The 17,218-nt window shown below is 38.7% G+C and overlaps 1 protein-coding gene across 4 annotated transcripts in view; it reads left to right on the forward strand.

The window, feature by feature from the left end:
• Nucleotides 1–17,218, forward strand: part of EZH2 (enhancer of zeste 2 polycomb repressive complex 2 subunit) — a 64,633-nt gene that overhangs the window by 25,096 nt on the left and 22,319 nt on the right. For 2 of the 4 annotated variants that reach the window (XM_072762794.1, XM_072762793.1), the window contains exons 2-5: nt 573–696; nt 1,293–1,394; nt 13,547–13,663; nt 16,590–16,710. In XM_072762794.1, the coding sequence (XP_072618895.1) occupies nt 580–696; nt 1,293–1,394; nt 13,547–13,663; nt 16,590–16,710 (457 nt within the window). In that variant the 5' untranslated portion in view covers nt 573–579. Of the gene's footprint in view, nt 1–572; nt 697–1,292; nt 1,422–9,940; nt 10,120–13,546; nt 13,664–16,589; nt 16,711–17,218 lie in introns of all 4 variants that reach the window. The other 2 variants (XM_072762790.1, XM_072762792.1) reach the window with 2 other exon arrangements.

Here is a 17,218-nt window from a genome sequence, read left to right on the forward strand (position 1 = left end):
GTGTGAGTAAAAGGGGCACAAGAGGCAAAAGTACAGACTTTTATCACAGTGTTTAAGGTGAGAAGCCTGGTAAAAAGTGTGTGCAGGGGGAATGCTTTAATTTGTACATTTGTTGTACATTGTACTGTGTATTTTTTACTTTTAGTGCTGTATGTAAATTTTACATTTTCAGATTTCTCTTTCAATCATATTCTTCATTTATGCTAACTTGATGAAAAACTTAGAGTATGTGTCTACATGTGTGGATCTCATAGGCAGAAAACTAGCATGTTATAGTATGCTTGATTTCTGTAATGGGATCACGTTTCTGTAAAGACAGCTGCTTTTTAGGAGTGGAAAACCTTTGTCAATAAAAATCTCTCTTAAAAGTTGTATTAAATAAAAACTCATATTTTGGATGAAATATTTTAAGGACAAAACCCCACAGCTCGAATGAGCACCCTTGCAAATGTCACCAGTGTCATGTATTATTGTTTATTTTGTTGATTGTTAGTTTGCTGGGGATTAAAACACAAATGATCATATTCAGGCTGGTTAGATTAGTGATTTTAATATGAAACCATTGCTTTTAGAATAATCATGGGCCAGACTGGGAAGAAATCTGAGAAGGGACCTGTTTGTTGGCGCAAGCGTGTAAAATCAGAGTACATGCGGCTGCGGCAGCTCAAGAGGTTCAGGCGGGCTGACGAAGTTAAGGTACAGCTTTATCTTTTGTGAAGCGCACCTACCGTTAAGGATAGTTCCCCGCCCCGCCCCCCAAAGATAAGTTTCAATTTGCCAGGGTCCATTTTCAGCCAAGGTCATATTTATAGTAAGATACATGAAGGCTTGGAAGCCAAGGGCCTTGATCTGTCTTAATTAACATAAAGATTGTCCCAGGCACAGTAATGGGAATGGAAAGATTGAAATCTAGTGGCCAATCTGCTTAGAAATCACTATCTTTTTAGTGTATCTTTTGTATTACACATGCAGATTTGGGACCCAAATATAAAGGAATGTGTTTCATGGTTTTATGTTCCTAAAGTCATTGTGATTTTGTTTTTATGTGATGTTAACAAAGAAAGGATGCAATGATTTTCTGTTCCCTGCCCACTCTTAATAAAATAACAGGTGTGGTGCTTCTATGTTATTTGAATGTGGGAAGCCACAGTTTAGTGTAAAATCTGTATGTGTTTGAAGGAACGCTCCTGATATTTTTGAGAAATCACTAGATGTTAACTTGCATTAGAGATACTACACATTTTCTAACGATGAACAATTTCTCTTCTCCTCTCCTTCATTTTTTTTTAAAGAGTATGTTTAGTTCCAATCGTCAGAAAATTTTGGAAAGAACGGAAATCTTAAACCAAGAATGGAAACAGCGAAGGATACAGCCTGTGCACATCCTGACTTCTGTGAGCTCATTGCGCGGGACCAGGGAGGTTGGTTAACTCACGCACTGTAGTAATTATCGGTGCATTCTGGTGTTTGCTCTTGCAATGTTGGTTGGTTACTGATAGGAAGTCATTCACCTCAGGATGTCCATCTTTTTATTGCTCTTTTAGTGGCCGCCTTAGGCCACTACTAGCTGTCCCTATAAGAGAGCTGTAGTGTTTAGCATATATTTTACTGTTACCAGGTAGGTTCATAGATTTTTGAGGATTGTTGGTTAAAAAAAACCTTTAACTTAAATACTCTTTAATGGCCTCATCAGATCACTGTTTGGAGCAAGGCTTTCTGACTCATAGTTGTCTTTTTTTCGGTCCCTTATGAATTAGCCATGCTATAAGAAATATTTCCTTTTCATTCATATTCATAGACTAAGAAAGTTATTTATTATTTGAACATTTTGTTCAAATTCTGCAGCTCTCTAAGAATTTTTAAATTCAGTATTGAGATCAGAAGTCCTTTTTTATAGTATTTTTTAAAAGAAAGATCTTTGGAATAGGTCTTAATCCTATTTCGAAAAGAAGGCCATAAATGTATGGCAGATTTTATAATTAAATGGCACATAAAACACAGTGGCAGCAAAATGAAAAGGTGGCAGAAGCCTGGGGCACCTGGATGGCTCAGTCGGTTAAGCGGCCGACTCTTGATCTCAGCTCAGGTCTTGATCTCAGGGTTATGAGTTCAAGCCCCGTGTTGGGCTCCACGCTGAGCATGGAGCCTGTTTTAAAAAAAAGAAAATGGCAAAAGCTGAAAAACAGCATAGGACGGATCAGTAGGGTTTGGGTAAAGCACTGTGGTATAAGTACCTGGCATATACAGGAAAACATGGTATAGGAGGGGGAATGTTATTGGAATGGGTGCCTAAACAAGAAGGAGGAAGAAAGTTATTTGGGATTTAAGTTAAACTGCACAGTGGATGGTTGTTTCTCTGTCTAAACGGAGGAAACACCTAGACAGTGGGATCTATGCTAAAATAATGTTTTCAGTGACGATATGATACTTATAAAAAATTGTAATACGGAGTAATTTGTTAGTGCATGAGGCACCCTGGCCTTGGAGACTTGTCAGTACTGTCACAGTAGCATGGTCCTAGTGATGATCGTGATCATGCTGTGATGGTCTTGGCCACCCATGACTTGGAATGGTTCTTAGTCATTTATTCATTTTGTCAGGTAACAGCTCTTTAAAGCTTGGGCTTGCAGTTGTATAAATATATATCCTCTGCTGCTAACACTTTCCACACCATCTGGCACAGGTCAGGGACTACATATTAGAGGTAAATGACTTTGTATTAATATACTAAGGGTGGAAGGGATTTGTTTCTACACTAGTCAGAAAGTTCTCAAAGGGAGAAAGGATGGGGCTTCTCAGTAGTTCTTTCAAAAGTTTTATCTGTGGTGACCATTTAGAAATTTTGAGGGTAAAGGAGAAGGAAACTTTTCTTCTCATTGGAAGAATAAATCTTATTCTAAAGTAAAATTTGGAGAAATAAGTAGGCACACATGGAATACTTAAGGTTTGCCACCCATTACGACTCAGAATGCCACCGAAAGCCCATCTGACACTTATAAGTAAAAGTTAACAGCAGTAATGATTTCTGGTAGGTGGTAGGTACTTGTGCACACACATGAACCTTCTTTAATCTTTGTGACAGTTGTATTAGGCCTTTTTCTCCCTGGACAAGGACACTGGGCTTCGGAATACTAGTCAGCTTGCTCCAGTGATCTGATGCGGGCCCAGAAGAGCACCGCTTTGCTCAGACACCTTAGGAAATGAGTAAAGGTCATGGTTGATATACAGCTTGAATTGTTAATAATATAATTGCAAGTATAATTAATTCAAATTAATATTGACTAATTGAATTTTGCTTTTCGTTTTGTCAAATGGAGAGAAATCATTGAATGTAAAGATCTCTAACTTTGTAATGTGAGTTTATGTGAGAAGTTGTAAGAAGAAATGAGAATTGTAATAAACCAAAATTGTTTTCTAAACTTAGTACCCCATGCAGGTTGAGAAAAACCATTTTCACAAAATAGGAGGGGAAGGAGGGAATTCATCCCTTGCCTCAGGAACTCAGGTGACCTGGTCAAGGCTGTTAGTTTTTGAGCTGCTCTTGGTAGCTGATTCTGCTCAAGTGATTCATCTTTTACTTCCCAACCTCCAAGCACCTTTAAAATCATCATCACTGATTTTAAGAAGCTGCACGTTTATACAGTTTGTGATAAGCTTTTTGGTATTCTCATAATAAAAATAATAAAATTTTAAGACTGAGAAGGACTTTAATGGTATCTGTCTAATCTCCTTACTTTGTAGATGAGACTGTATCCCTGTTTATTTTTCTGCAGTTTGAGCATTCCCAGCTGTATGTCAATTTCTTTTATATGCTTTAAAAGTTGGAGCCCGAAGTAGGTCAGAAGCAGGAGGATAAATAAAAGTTAGTGTGTTTTGCAAAGACTTTCCTAGTAGTAGGCTTGGCAGGAGTTCAGACTGCAGTGTCGGTCCAAACACCTAAAGTCCGTGGCTTTCAACATTGGGAAGTGCTGTTATAACATTGTTTTAATTAACTGCTTATTTTTATAAGCCGATCCTTTGTAAGTGCTGTCTTTGTTTAAATCCTTTGCGGCCTGAGGACCGTTCAACGACAGTTTTCATTTTTTCACTCAGTTCTACTTTAATCCCTTCTGTGTGTGTAAAGTAGATGTGCTCAGTTTTAAAATGACTGGTTTTTATCTAGGTTATTTTAGTGAAGAACGGCTGGCAAAGGTCACTCTCTGATCTAACGAAGCGGCCGCCGTAGATGCTGATTCAGATCTAGTGAGCCCTGCAGTTGAACTCCGAGACCCTGTCTTCACTATAGTGTTTTCTTAACGTACGTTTTGAAGATAACTTGTGGGTGCTTATTTTTTGGCGTTGAGGTTACAGAACCTAAGCGGTGTTGCCTATGCAATTTTTATACATTATGTGTCAATATTTTTCTTTATGAGCTACTCCTGACTTCTTGTAGGCAGTGACGGTGTATTTTACATTTATTTCCTTTGCTCTTCAGTTAATCTCTTTAAGGAACATTCACCTTAAAAACGTCACCAAGTGATAAACACAGACCAAGGGATGCACACCTTATTGATACAGTTTGTGGTTGTTTGTAAAAACCATGGCTTCTAGGTGACTTTCATTACTTTGTCTTATCGGTAAAACACTTTATCTTCCCTAAGTCTTCACGTCGGTAGTCCTGTTCTTCAATGTGTCTGTTTCTCCGGTTTTAATGGAGAGCCTGGTTTATGAGTTACTCTTGGAGTTCTTATGGGTGCATTGCTTTTTGTATATTTGTCCATTTCTTGATAAAAACCACAAGGTACTTTCCTTCATTGATTCTTCCTGTCAAGATTTTTATTACCTGTGTGTATTAGGACTGAAAGAGAGGCTTGCTCAAATGATGTCTGTTTTTCTGGGCAAGTGGTGTGATTCGTATAGTAATTTAAAAATACCCTGCCAATCTGCATTTCTAGATTCCCAGGAGAATTTAATATTCTTGTAGGAATTTTGTGTCTTGTCTACTAATGAAAATAGAATTTTTAGTGTATATTTAAACATGCAGCTTCTTCAGGATGTCTAACACAGCAGCATCTTTAGAAAGCCATCATAGTCCTCACATTTAAGAAGAATTAAAACATTTTAATACATACAGGTTTGATCCTAGTAATGATTGAAAGAATTTTGGATTCATCATCTGTCATTTGATATTTGCAAATTTTGGGGGGGTGGTAGTGGTGAAGAGGCTTCTCTGAAAATAACAATGTAGTCAGTTTATAAGTTTGCAGTTTGGACTTATTTTTATTGAAGGAGAAGGATAACATTGGCTCATTTACACTTAAGCGCTTGCTTGCATTATTTATTGACTCATAATGCAGTTTCCTCAGTTAATTGTAAATAGAAATTTTTGTTACTATTTACAAAGAAAGAATGATATGCTAGTGCACCCAGTATGTAATTTAGTGCTCTTAAATACCTCTCAACGTTCAGTATAGTAGCATGCTTTCTTTCCTTTTTTTTTTTTTTCATGCTTTCTTTCCTTTGTAAATTTCAGAATTGTAGAACCAGTAGGTCTAGATTCTCATGAGCCATTTGAGCAAATATGGTGGGGAGTGAGGTCATTTCTCTCATGTCTTAGAAATAAACGGGTGGTTCTCAGTCTGAACACAGCCAGCCTTTCTCAGGGAACTAGTTTCCAACTTGGCTCTCTGTAGCTCTTTGCTTCTTTTTAACCCTTTATTGGTATTTGTTTGGGGAGTGGAGTCCTTCCCCACCCGTAGAACTTTTCAAATCATTGCAGCCTTTGCTTCCTTTCTGGCTTTCTTTAGGCTGAAATAGATGGAACATTTCTTAAATGACCATAAAGATGGCTTTCCTTATTTTTTTTTTCTTTGAAAGGAAACTGTGTCCTATGCTTTTCCAAAACGTCGTTTTTAAAAAAGGTCACTTATGTTTGAGTTTTTATATCATTATCCTATTAATTTTATATCCTCTATTTGACGTCTGAGTTTAGTTTTTGAACTTAATTCACTTTTCAAATGTAAGATACAGAATCTTTTCAAAAATGTCAAATGTTTACTTTGTACAATAAACCAGAAATTGCTTCCAGTTCACTGTTTTTCTCCTAGACCATTGTTTATATGGTTGGTGTTTTACATATGCAGATAGTCAACTATTTGACTATGAGATCATTGATCAAGATCAAAGATCACTGATCTACAAAGATCAGGTCTTTTCCCAAAATGCAAAACCAAATTTTGACAGCTATTTTAAGAACAGGTTGAACCAGAAGAAATGAAAGTCTAGCCTGCATTGTTAAAAGTGTTTATTGCTGTGAAGAAATAAAATGTTATTAGACCTAGAACTTCTAGGATAACATGGATTGACTTAATTAAATTCACTGCTTAGGATTCTGTTTTATCTTCTCTTAATTTTATGAAAGAATATTAGGGGGGAGTACCATTTTTGGGAGGGCCGGACAGATTTCATGAGCTACCTTGTATTGATTGAGGGAGTTTTATACCAGGTCATGTGAATATCTGTCGGGTTAATGAAACTCTTTTAATCGTTCTCTTCAACTAAAAGGCCATTACAAAATGACTCTTGAGAATTCAAACTACACTGAAATATATAAAACAGAAGGCAAAAAGTTCCTGTAGTTCAACGTCTGTAATTTTTAATCTTTCCCATCTCTTTTTCTACATATAACGTGTTAATAGTGATAATATATATTTTATTTCAAATGGTTACTGGCCAGATAAAATGTGCCTGCCAATTTGAGCCGTCACTTAAAAAAAGATTTTTTTTTTGAGTATAGTTCACACCTAATGATTAGTTTCAGGTGTGGGACATAGTGATTCAATTTCTCTGCACCTAGTGCTGTGCTCACCACAGGTGTGGCCACCTATCACCATACACTGTTTCAGTATCACTGACAATGTTCCCTACGTTGTACCTCTTATTTTTTTAAATATTTATTTGAGAGCATGTGTGGATTTGGGGGAGGGGCAGGAGGAGAGGGAGAAAGAGAATCCCAAGCCGCCTCCCCACTGAGCAGGACCCTGAGATCATGACCTGAGCAGAAACCAAGAATCAGATGTTTAACCAACTGAGCCTCCCAGGTGCCTCTGCTGTGCCTTTCATTCTCATGACTTCGTCATAAGGAAGCTGTGTCTCACTCCCCTCATCCATTTTGCCCATCTCCCCACCCCCTATTTTGGGCCATCACTACAACCTCTGTCCAGGTCCCCAATCTCTAAGAATGCAGTGTTTGATACTGTGGGACATACCATCATTCATTGCCCTATTCTTAATTGATGAATATTTTAGTTAAATTTTTCTTACTCTTGCAGTTAGTATTTTGGTTAATACCTTTCATCTGTATTGTTGTATACTTGAATAATTTTGTAGGAAGAGTTCCTAGAAATAAAATTACTTGGTTAAAAGGATACACGTATTAAAATTTTTATGGATGTTATAGCACATTGTTCCCCCAAAGGATTTTCCATCCAGCTGTTTATGGTAGTGTCTGTTCATCTCTGTTCCCAATGCATAATATCAGTCTTTGGATCTTTGTCAGTGTGAAAGGTAAAAATGTTACTATGGTTTGTTTGCTTTTCTTATTCAGTGAAGTTTCTATTGTTTGTTTATATTTCTTTTATGAACTGGCTATTAGGGTGTTGGATCTGTTAAAATTAGGTTGGATTGTTTCTTAGGATTTTTGAGGACTTTTATATACTCTTTAAATATTCATTATTTATCATGTTTTGCCGACACCCCCTCCCCCCATTTTGATATTACTTCTGGTATATTTTGGCTTATAGAAATTTTAAAAGTTTATATATCAGGGCAGCCCCAGTGGCGCAGAGGTTTAGCGGCACCTGCAGCCCGGGACGTGATCCTGGAGACCCTGGATCGAGTCCCACGTCAGGCTCCCTGCATGGAGCCTGCTTCTCCCTCTGCCTGTGTCTCTGCCTCTCATTCTCTCTCTGTGTCTCTATGAATAAATAAATAAAATATTAAAAAAAGTTTATATATCAAATTATAATTTTTTCTTTTGATTTCTGTGTTTCTAAAGGCTTGAAAAGGAAAGCTTATATAAATTACCTCTCCATCTTTCCATTTAGTTGTTTTCACTTTTATATTTTAATATCATTTAACCCATCAGCAATTTCCTCTGGTATAAACAATGAGTGGGGGATTTGGTTTTTATATTTTTATAGTATATTTCTGTTTAGCTTTCTTTTGCAACACTGAACAGCCAGTGGATAGTCAAGAGGCAGTTATAAATCTTTTCTGCAAAGGTCAGCAGACTTGGCTGACCTGATCGACGGTCCCCAGAGCAGATCTACCCTTGAGCCAGGACTTAGTGCTCATCCTCAGAGACCAGGGCCTGGTGCCAGTCTCACCTCTTCACTGTAATTCGTGCCTCTACTGCCCTGTAGCGTTCAGGCCTGTGCCCACTCTCGGAAGCAGGGCTATGGAGCGAGCACCCCACCACGGCGTATGGAACCCAGGGGCTTCAGTAGTGCCTGGCTTCCATTTCTTAGTTTTTGCTTTCTTTTGTTCTTGATTGTTTTGTTTTGTTTTCAGAGTCAGAAATGATCTTATTTCCCACTCCTAGGACTATTCTTGAATTAGGTGTTTTGAGTTTGCATGGCTTCAGTTAGCTGCTTCATGTCCCTTTTGGGTATTTTGTAGTTTTACCAAAACTTACGTATTGGCTCTTGTTCAATTTCTGATTTCTGGTTTTAGCAAAATAGAGTTTGTAGCAAAACTGCAGATTATGGGGAATGATTTAATTCAGCCCCGTCTGACCCCAGACTGCATTGGGTTTTTTCCCTGTGCATTGGGTTTTAATAGGATTACTAAGTTGACACATTTATGGTGCTTTCATTTGGGATCAAGCTTTTGAAATTAGAATGCAAGGAAGAGTTAAGGGTCTAAACTTCCTGAAATTACATTCCACGTGTTCTGTGTTCTGTGTTAAATGCGTGTATGTGTATTTTTCTTCTGAAAAGAAGTGTAAGAACTGACACACAGGATACGTTTCTGTAATACTTTAAGTGAACTCAGAAGTAAGAGCCCTACGTTGCAGGTAGGGGTTCTTCCTCCAGTCTGGGATGGCTCTGTAACATATTTAAAAACAAAAATGGAAATAATTTACCATCTGGTTATGAGCCACTCTTTGATTCCTCAGTTCCAACACCCTCGATGAGCTGCTTGTACTGACTATGTCTTTGTCAAGATCTGATGAGTTTGTCTCCCTGATTTTTATTTCTGACTCTGTCCCACCAGACCCTCTCGTGTCTTGTGCTCCCTGGCCTCCTCATCAGCCCCCGAGGCGTGGTTAGGGACTACTTCTGTCCAGCTTCTCTTGATCCAAGCTTGATATTTGCTCATTTCGTTTTTTTTTTCTTTAGAACTTCTTGGCCTAAAAGCAGTCTGAAAGTAAATTATATACACTATCATTTTCACCAGAAGGGCCAGCTTAAGATTGGGGTGTGTTACCTATTCTCTGCTGTGATTTTGAAGAGTAGAGGCAGTTTCAGAAATCATCCTCTGCTTTTCTCTAGATCTGCGGGACAGTTGATGTCTTCTTTCCTACCCCTTAGATGTAAGATGGTTCCTTATTATTTTTAATTGGAAAGATTGAAGGATATTAGACAATATCAACAGTTCATTGTGTCTCTGGCATGAATTAAATGGACCAACCAGTATCCCAGAATATTTTTTAACTTGGCTAACTGTATTTTTCTCCCCCCTACTATATGGAAGTTGGACTTCACCCTTCTGATGTTAAAGATTGTTCAGAGACCAGATGGCCATAGCTCTTTTTCCTTTGGGATGTCCCACTGTAACATGGGGAGTCGTACCAACCTCCTAGGTAGTGGTGAATTTTAAAGAAGTTAATTTTGGTAAAGTCTCTAGCACAGTGCTTGGCACATAGTAGGGTGTGTTAATTTCTTTCCCTTCCCTGCAGGCCATTCACCTGCTCTTCCCTCTACGATTTTCCATAACACAGTTTTTACTTGGAACCAGCCTTCTGCCAAGAGTCTCAGTTTGGTTGTGTACTCCTACAACTACTATTTTTGGCTTGACTTCCCTCTCCAGCTCCCAGTGGTCCAGCCACACAGTCGCCTATTGTACCAGCTGGTTGATGTAAGTCTATCCATCCTCAGAGGAACCCGGTTACTTACCAGTAAGCTGTGTTTCTCTGAAAATGTAGCATCCTTGATAACTAATAGAGTTTTTTTTTTTCCTTCTTTACCATTGATGATGAATCACCTCTAATAATGTCCTTGTGTGATCCTCAAGTAGGAACTAGAATTGGAGAATTCTATTTGTCGATGGTAGGTCTCCTAGTGAGTTCCTGAGTCCAGGACGCTTGACTGTGATCAGGTCAAATGCTTTGGAGACCCAGGAGGTCAAAATCCTTTTCAGTACTTTGAGTGATATGAGACTTAATTGCATAAACTGTCAAGGATGATACATTTTCAAAGAAAAAAAGTTACTGGTAAGTAACTGGAATTTTTTGAGTTATTTTCCTGTTAAGTCAATAAATAAGAATTCCCAAACTTGTTTTACCAACAAATGCTTTTGCATTTGAAGATTATTTCGTAAATGGAAAGGAATATGGTTATTAGTTAAGGTTTAATAGGTAAGGAATGGAATAGGTTTCTAGAGATGCTACATAGATAATGACATGGGTGTAGACCTTCAATTTTCTAAGTAGATGCCCTCGTAGCTTTAAAGAGAAATTGGAGTGAAATCTCCATTAGGCAAAATCAGCAAATGCAGTCTGTTCATTCCAGAAACATTTTTTGAGTGCCTACTCTTTTTTGAGACACTGTGCTGAGTATCATTGCAAGACAGAATTGAAACCACACCGTCTCAGCTGCTTTTTGCCCTCAGAGAGCTTCCTTCTGACCCCCTGGTGACTCTCCTAGGACTCAGAATTGAGATGTTGGGGTCATGGGATGGCAGAGGTATGGGGTTGGAGGTAGTACTTTAGTGCTGCAGCCTTTGCCATCTTATTTTTGTGCTTCTTGGAGCTCTTTCTATTTAAGGGAAAAACCAGCGGACCCCATTCAATAGATGCAGAGCATTGTCTGCAGCATTAGAGCAAATAGAGGAAGCAGAGTCCCTCCTGTCTGGTAGTAGAGCAGCATACCATTAAGCTGTCTCTAACCTTAAGTACGGCCTCAGGTTCAGATGTTAGGTAAAGCCAGGTGGGTAAGTCAGAGCTGGAGAGGCCACACGCTCTCCCTCACCCCTCAAGCTTTAAAGGAGGCTACTCTTCAGAATTAAAGTCACAGTATTAATTTACTTCCCCCTGAGTATAAAGCAAAACCCCAAACTCTAATTTTTTTTGCTAAGACATTATGATTACTTTGTACTTAACGTTCCCTGGACAGCATATAATACTTGATTCAGTAATTAGAACCCCTCCTGGCCCCAGAGCCTACCCAGTTAGGCAGGGAGGAGGAGAGGCAACTTGGTAGTAACAGGAGTAAGAGAAGGACCTGGGGGAGAGGGCATCTCGGCCCAGCAAGCACGCCGCACATAGCTGTGCTCGTCCTTGGACCCTGGGAGCCTCTCCAGGGCAGGAGTGGAGCACAGTGATGAGCGCTTGGCTGTTGGGAGTCAGACTTAGGCTTCCGTCCTGGCTTGGGAAATTAGCTACCTTTCTGACTAGGCAAGTTAGTTAACTTCTGTGAGCCTCAGTCTCCTCCTCATTTGTGAGGTTGTGACACCAAAGGCTGAGAGGAGCAGTGGTTAAGATAAGGTATACAAAGCACTTAGCACAGTGCCTGCAACATAGTACGTGCTCAATAAATGTTAACTGCGATTATGACTGGATTATTGGACGGACGGATGGATGAAGAACCGTGTCAGAGACCAGAGTGCGGCACAGGGAGAGATTGTGGCTCTGGAGTAGCAGGGAACCGTTCACACCTCCTCATTGACTTGAGCTACGAGCTTTCTAGTATTATTATCTTTATCTTTGCCCTTTTGGAAAGCAAATTAATGGATTAATCACTGTCACAGTTCTTTCTAACTACTCTTACCTTTAAACCTTCACTTCCACCAGGAAGGTGCTATTTTGTGCTGCAGTGACTGTGACCATTGCAAGATTGTCCCTCTGGCCTGATGAGATGCTGAGGGCCAGGTGTGGCCTGTAAGCCAAAGATTTTCACTGTAATTTCACCAAATCTAGGCCTGCTATTTTTCAGACCTCTCAAATAAAAATTTAACATATAATAATTATGCGTGTGTAGACATATGATTTTTTGGTTTCATTTTACTCCTTCAATTCTTCTTTTTGCTCTATTTTCACTGATTGTAGATTATGAATATATGTCCAAGGGTATTTTTGAGAAGGTTCTTGGAAGCCTGCTAATTGGATATTGGATAATGGTACTCTTTAAGAAAAGCTGGATTCCTAGACAGGATAGAAAGTGCTGTGGTCATCATTTGGGCACAGATTTTTACCGTATTTCATAGAATCAGAGATGCAAAATTTTGACGTTTTAACATCTGAAACTGGAATGCATCTTAGAATTACTGTGATAAGAAAGCTTTGTTACAGTTTAACTGGCAACATTATTTTCTTACTGATACAGAAAGTAATGGAATGCCTTGAAATTAATGTCATCGTAGGTTGGATGAAATACGGTATTTCCAGAGAGTCTATGCACTTAAACATGATAGAGATACAGTATCGTGGAAGTATGTGTAGTGGGTAAGAGCAGAGGCTCCAGAGTCAGACTTTCTTTCTGGATTTAAATTCTAGCCCTGTCTAATGTATGGCTTTGGGCCATTTACTGACCTTTGTATTCACCAGAGTTTTCTCACCTGTAAAATGGGGGCTAAGAATTAATCCCTATCTTACGGTGTTGTCATGAGGACAAAAATAAAAGACATGGAATGTGTTTAAAATAGTGCTTCGCACGTAGAAAGTGCTTAATAATATTACCTATTATTATTATTACTAGTTTAGAGATTATACTTTTGTAGAATGGGTAGGAATTTCTTTTGTTGTGATTGAAACTCAGATCTGTTATGACCCTTCATCTTTGTTTATCATCTGGTAATAGCAAATGATGCTTGGGTTTTTTAAAAAGGGAAGATAAAGATAAGAAAGGTGAACCTAATAGTTTCCATATTATTATTAGTTGAGATTTAAGAGGCATATTTGGTATATATAATATTATTCCAAGTGGTGGAGATGTAAAAGAAACTAAGCATCAAGCCAAGAAATTTATAGTGAAAGCAAGGAGCAGTTAACCTGAGGCTAGCAAATACTGTTTTTGATTCTGATCGATATTGGTAAGTATGGGAAGGGTCGTTGGAGGCTTTTTAAAAATTTGCAAAATCTGAAGCGGTTTTTTTTTTTTTTTTCACCCTAAGTAAAAGAAAGTGAGAAGGAGAGAGAATCCTTCATGGTTTTTAGAAACCTTTCTGTCTTAGGTAAAGGGATTTCCTTTTCAAAATTATTTAAGTGGGCTGAGTTCCTTTATAATATGTCTACCACTTGAGGTTGTCCTTTTATTCTTATGAGTCAATTTTATTTTTTCTGTTCTAGTGTTCAGTGACCAGTGACTTGGATTTTCCAACACAAGTCATCCCATTAAAGACTCTGAATGCGGTCGCTTCAGTACCCATAATGTATTCTTGGTCTCCCCTTCAGCAGAATTTTATGGTATGTACATCTGTGATCTGCTTACTTTATTATCACTTATTTTAAATAAAACACACTTTTCTTGTGAATCAAGAACAAGTAAAAAAAAAAAGTTACTGAAATGATAACACTCAGTGATTTTTTTTTTTAACTAATACATATATTTGAATAAGCCTTTGTGGTGTTCCTCTTTTTCTAGTCTTTCCAAGTTAAAATATTCTCCAAAGAAAAAGTGTTGAGCAGGAATTCTACCTGGGATTTATTTTATTTTATTTATTTTATTTATTTATGTATGGTAGTCACAGAGAGAGAGAGAGAGAGAGAGAGAGGCAGAGACACAGGCAGAGGGAGAAGCAGGCTCCATGCACCGGGAGCCCGATGTGGGATTCGATCCCGGGTCTCCAGGATCACGCCCTGGGCCAAAGGCAGGCGCCAAACCTCTGCGCCACCCAGGGATCCCCCTCTACCTGGGATTAAAAATATGTTTATTTTTAAAAAATTTTTTAAAAGATTTTATTTATTTATTCGAGAGAGAGAGAGAGAATGAGAGAGAGGCAGAGACACAGGCAGAGGGAGAAGCAGGCTCCATGAAGGGAGCCTGATGTGGGACTCGATCCCTGGTCTTCAGGATCACGCCCTGGGCTGAAGGCGGCGCTAAACTGCTGAGCCACTGGGTCTACCCTAAATAGTTGTTTCTAATGTCTTTAGTAACTGAAAGATTTTACAGTGAGTGATTAAAGATAAACCTCAGATACTCTTCTGTAATTGCCTCATGTGTTTAAGGCTTCATGCAAAAAACATTTAGTTTAAGAATTGCAAGAATTTATGGGAGATTTCATACTTCCATAGACTACAATTCTGAAAGGATCTAGTGTTTAAAATTGTCATTATTATTTAGAATTATCCATGGGTTTTGCTGGTCACTGACCAAGGCACATTAGGCAGACTATATCATGGTTAGGATATGTTTTGGTGGGGGAGCAGAGCTTACACGGATACAGTTGGGAAGACAAAATAGACAATTATAACTTAATTTTGGCTTTTATCCAAAAAAATTAACACTTCTAGTTTAAATGGGATTAGTGAAAGTGAGATGTGGCGCAAACTGGACTCTTTAGTTGTATGTAAGTTTGACTCTAGATAGATCAGTGCATTAAAATCTAAATCTTAATTTTATATCCCTTATGTACTTTCTCCCCCAACTTCCCTTTCCCCTGTTTGTCTAAGATTCTGTTGTCTTTCTGAACTTTGCAGTTGTCCTAAATTTGTCATCTGGGGATTAGTTGAGATTTTCCTGTTCTCCTCGTTTTTCCTGCCTGCTGCTGCATGACAGTCCCCGGTGTGTCTCATGGCCTTTTCCTGGTGTATTCTTCATTTTGATTGTGCTCTGTGCCTGAGGCACCTCCACAGCCACACCTGTCATGGCCTCCTGTCCTCTTATCCAGTCCACTCTGTTAATCAGATTATTCTCCTAAAATTCTGTTTTTAACCAATACCCTGTTTACAGGCTTCTTAAGATACACCTATCCTCACCTTTGTCTCTTTAAATATGGACTTCAGAACCCTCTAGTTTTTTATCTGTCATCACTGTCTTTTTAATTCTTTATTGAAGATTCTCTCCCTACCATGCATGTTTGCTTCCGGTCCCTTGTGGTTTTTTTGTTGGTTTTTTTTTTAGATTTATATTTATTAGAGAGAGAGAGAGAGAGAGCCCCCTCCAATGGGAGGGAGGGGCAGAGGAAGGAGGAGAGAGAGGGAGAGGGGGAGAAGCAGAAGCAGGCTCCCCGTGGTGGGGCTTGATCCCAGCATCCTGGGATCAGAGCTGAAGGCAGATGCTTAACCCACTGAGCCAGGTATCCCCAGTCCCTTGTGTTCTGAAGTTCTCCCTTCTCCTGAACTTTTTGTGGATGGGCTCTTCCCGGCTAAGTTAGCATCTTCTTTTTTCTCTGTTGTCTTCTAAACCTTCGTAAACTCATCTGTCGTCTTGATTGGAATGATAATTTTGATAGGCATCTTGTTCTCTTCATCATTGAAATATTGTATTTTTTTAAAAAAGATTTTATTTATTTATTCATGAAAGACACATACAGGCAGAGACACAGGCAGAGGGAGAAGCAGGCTCCATGCAGGGAGCCTGACGTGTGGGACTCAATCCTGGGACTCCAGGATCACGCCTTGGGCCAAAGGCAGGGGGAGCCAAACCGCTAAGCCACCCAGGGATCCCCCATGTATGTTCTTATTTTATATATAAGAGCAGATCCTTTTGGCATAAACTTTTTACTTATTATTTTTTTTAAAGATTTTATTTATTCATGAGAAACAGAGAGAGAGAGGCAGGCAGAGACATAGGCAGAGGGAGAAGCAGGCTCCATGCAGGGATCCCAATGTGGGACTCGATCCCAGGTCTCCAGGATCACACCCTGGGCTGAAGGTGGTACTAAACCACTGAGCCACCCTGGCTGCCCGATACTTGATTTTATATCCCTAGGTTTTTATTATTTTGAAGGTCTCTGAATAACTAGATCATCAAGTGAAGTTTAGAAATCCTTACTTATGTTATCTTACTGTGTACAGCTCTTTATAAGTGGTTTTGGTAAAACCACATTTCATCGATTCTCAGACACGGGGTGTATCTTAAAATTGATGAGTCATATCGTAAAGCACAACATTTTTCCTTGAGGTAATGAAATGTTGGTAAGTTTTAATGATTGACATGTTAGATTAGGTGAAGAGGGTATTTTTTCTTAAAAATGTTTTAACAGTTTGATTTCTGAGATAATTCTTATTGGTAGGAGGGGGTCTTTATGTTTTAGAGTTTCCTGTCTAAATCTGGAGAACTGGGTAGACATCTACTTAGGAAAAAATGTATTTTACATTACATGACATTGATTTAAAAAATATTTTGATACTTCAGATTAACTTGCTTTTAAAATATGTTTATTTTTAGGTGGAAGATGAAACTGTTTTACATAACATTCCATATATGGGGGATGAAGTTTTAGATCAGGATGGGACTTTCATTGAAGAACTAATAAAAAATTATGATGGAAAAGTACATGGGGATAGAGGTGAGCCCTGTGTTTATTCTCTTCAAAAAAGGGGCCAAAGAATTGAAAGATACTTTGAATTTTTTAAGCATACGTGCTAAAAACACATTTTTTAAATATTAAAAGTAAGTTTATTGCTGGAGTGGCCAGGGCCTGTTTTCAATCCTAAACATTTTAATGTTTTCTCTATTTTTAAATTGAAGAATCTTTTTTGATACTTAAAAGATGCGCAGTTGGTTATCACATAAATTATAATGCCAGTAACATGTAAATAGAGTTGTTTGAGTGTATGTAGATTTTAAGATTCCTTCATAGTAAAATTAGGATCAGGGCTCTGCTTATGTGATACATGTGCTACAGAAGACCCTGTGCTCAGAAATATGTCCCACTTAGCTGCTGCAGGACCTGCACTTCTGTCTCTGTGGTCACAGCTGCTGTTCTTCACGTCCGGGAGACCCGTCAGAGTGTCTGGCAGGAGGGGAGCATGTGTAACATCATCATCACTGTCCCTTTCTTGGGGAGATGAGGG

This window comes from Vulpes vulpes, chromosome 7 (assembly GCF_048418805.1).
Source record: "Vulpes vulpes isolate BD-2025 chromosome 7, VulVul3, whole genome shotgun sequence".
Classification (NCBI taxonomy): domain Eukaryota; kingdom Metazoa; phylum Chordata; class Mammalia; order Carnivora; family Canidae; genus Vulpes; species Vulpes vulpes.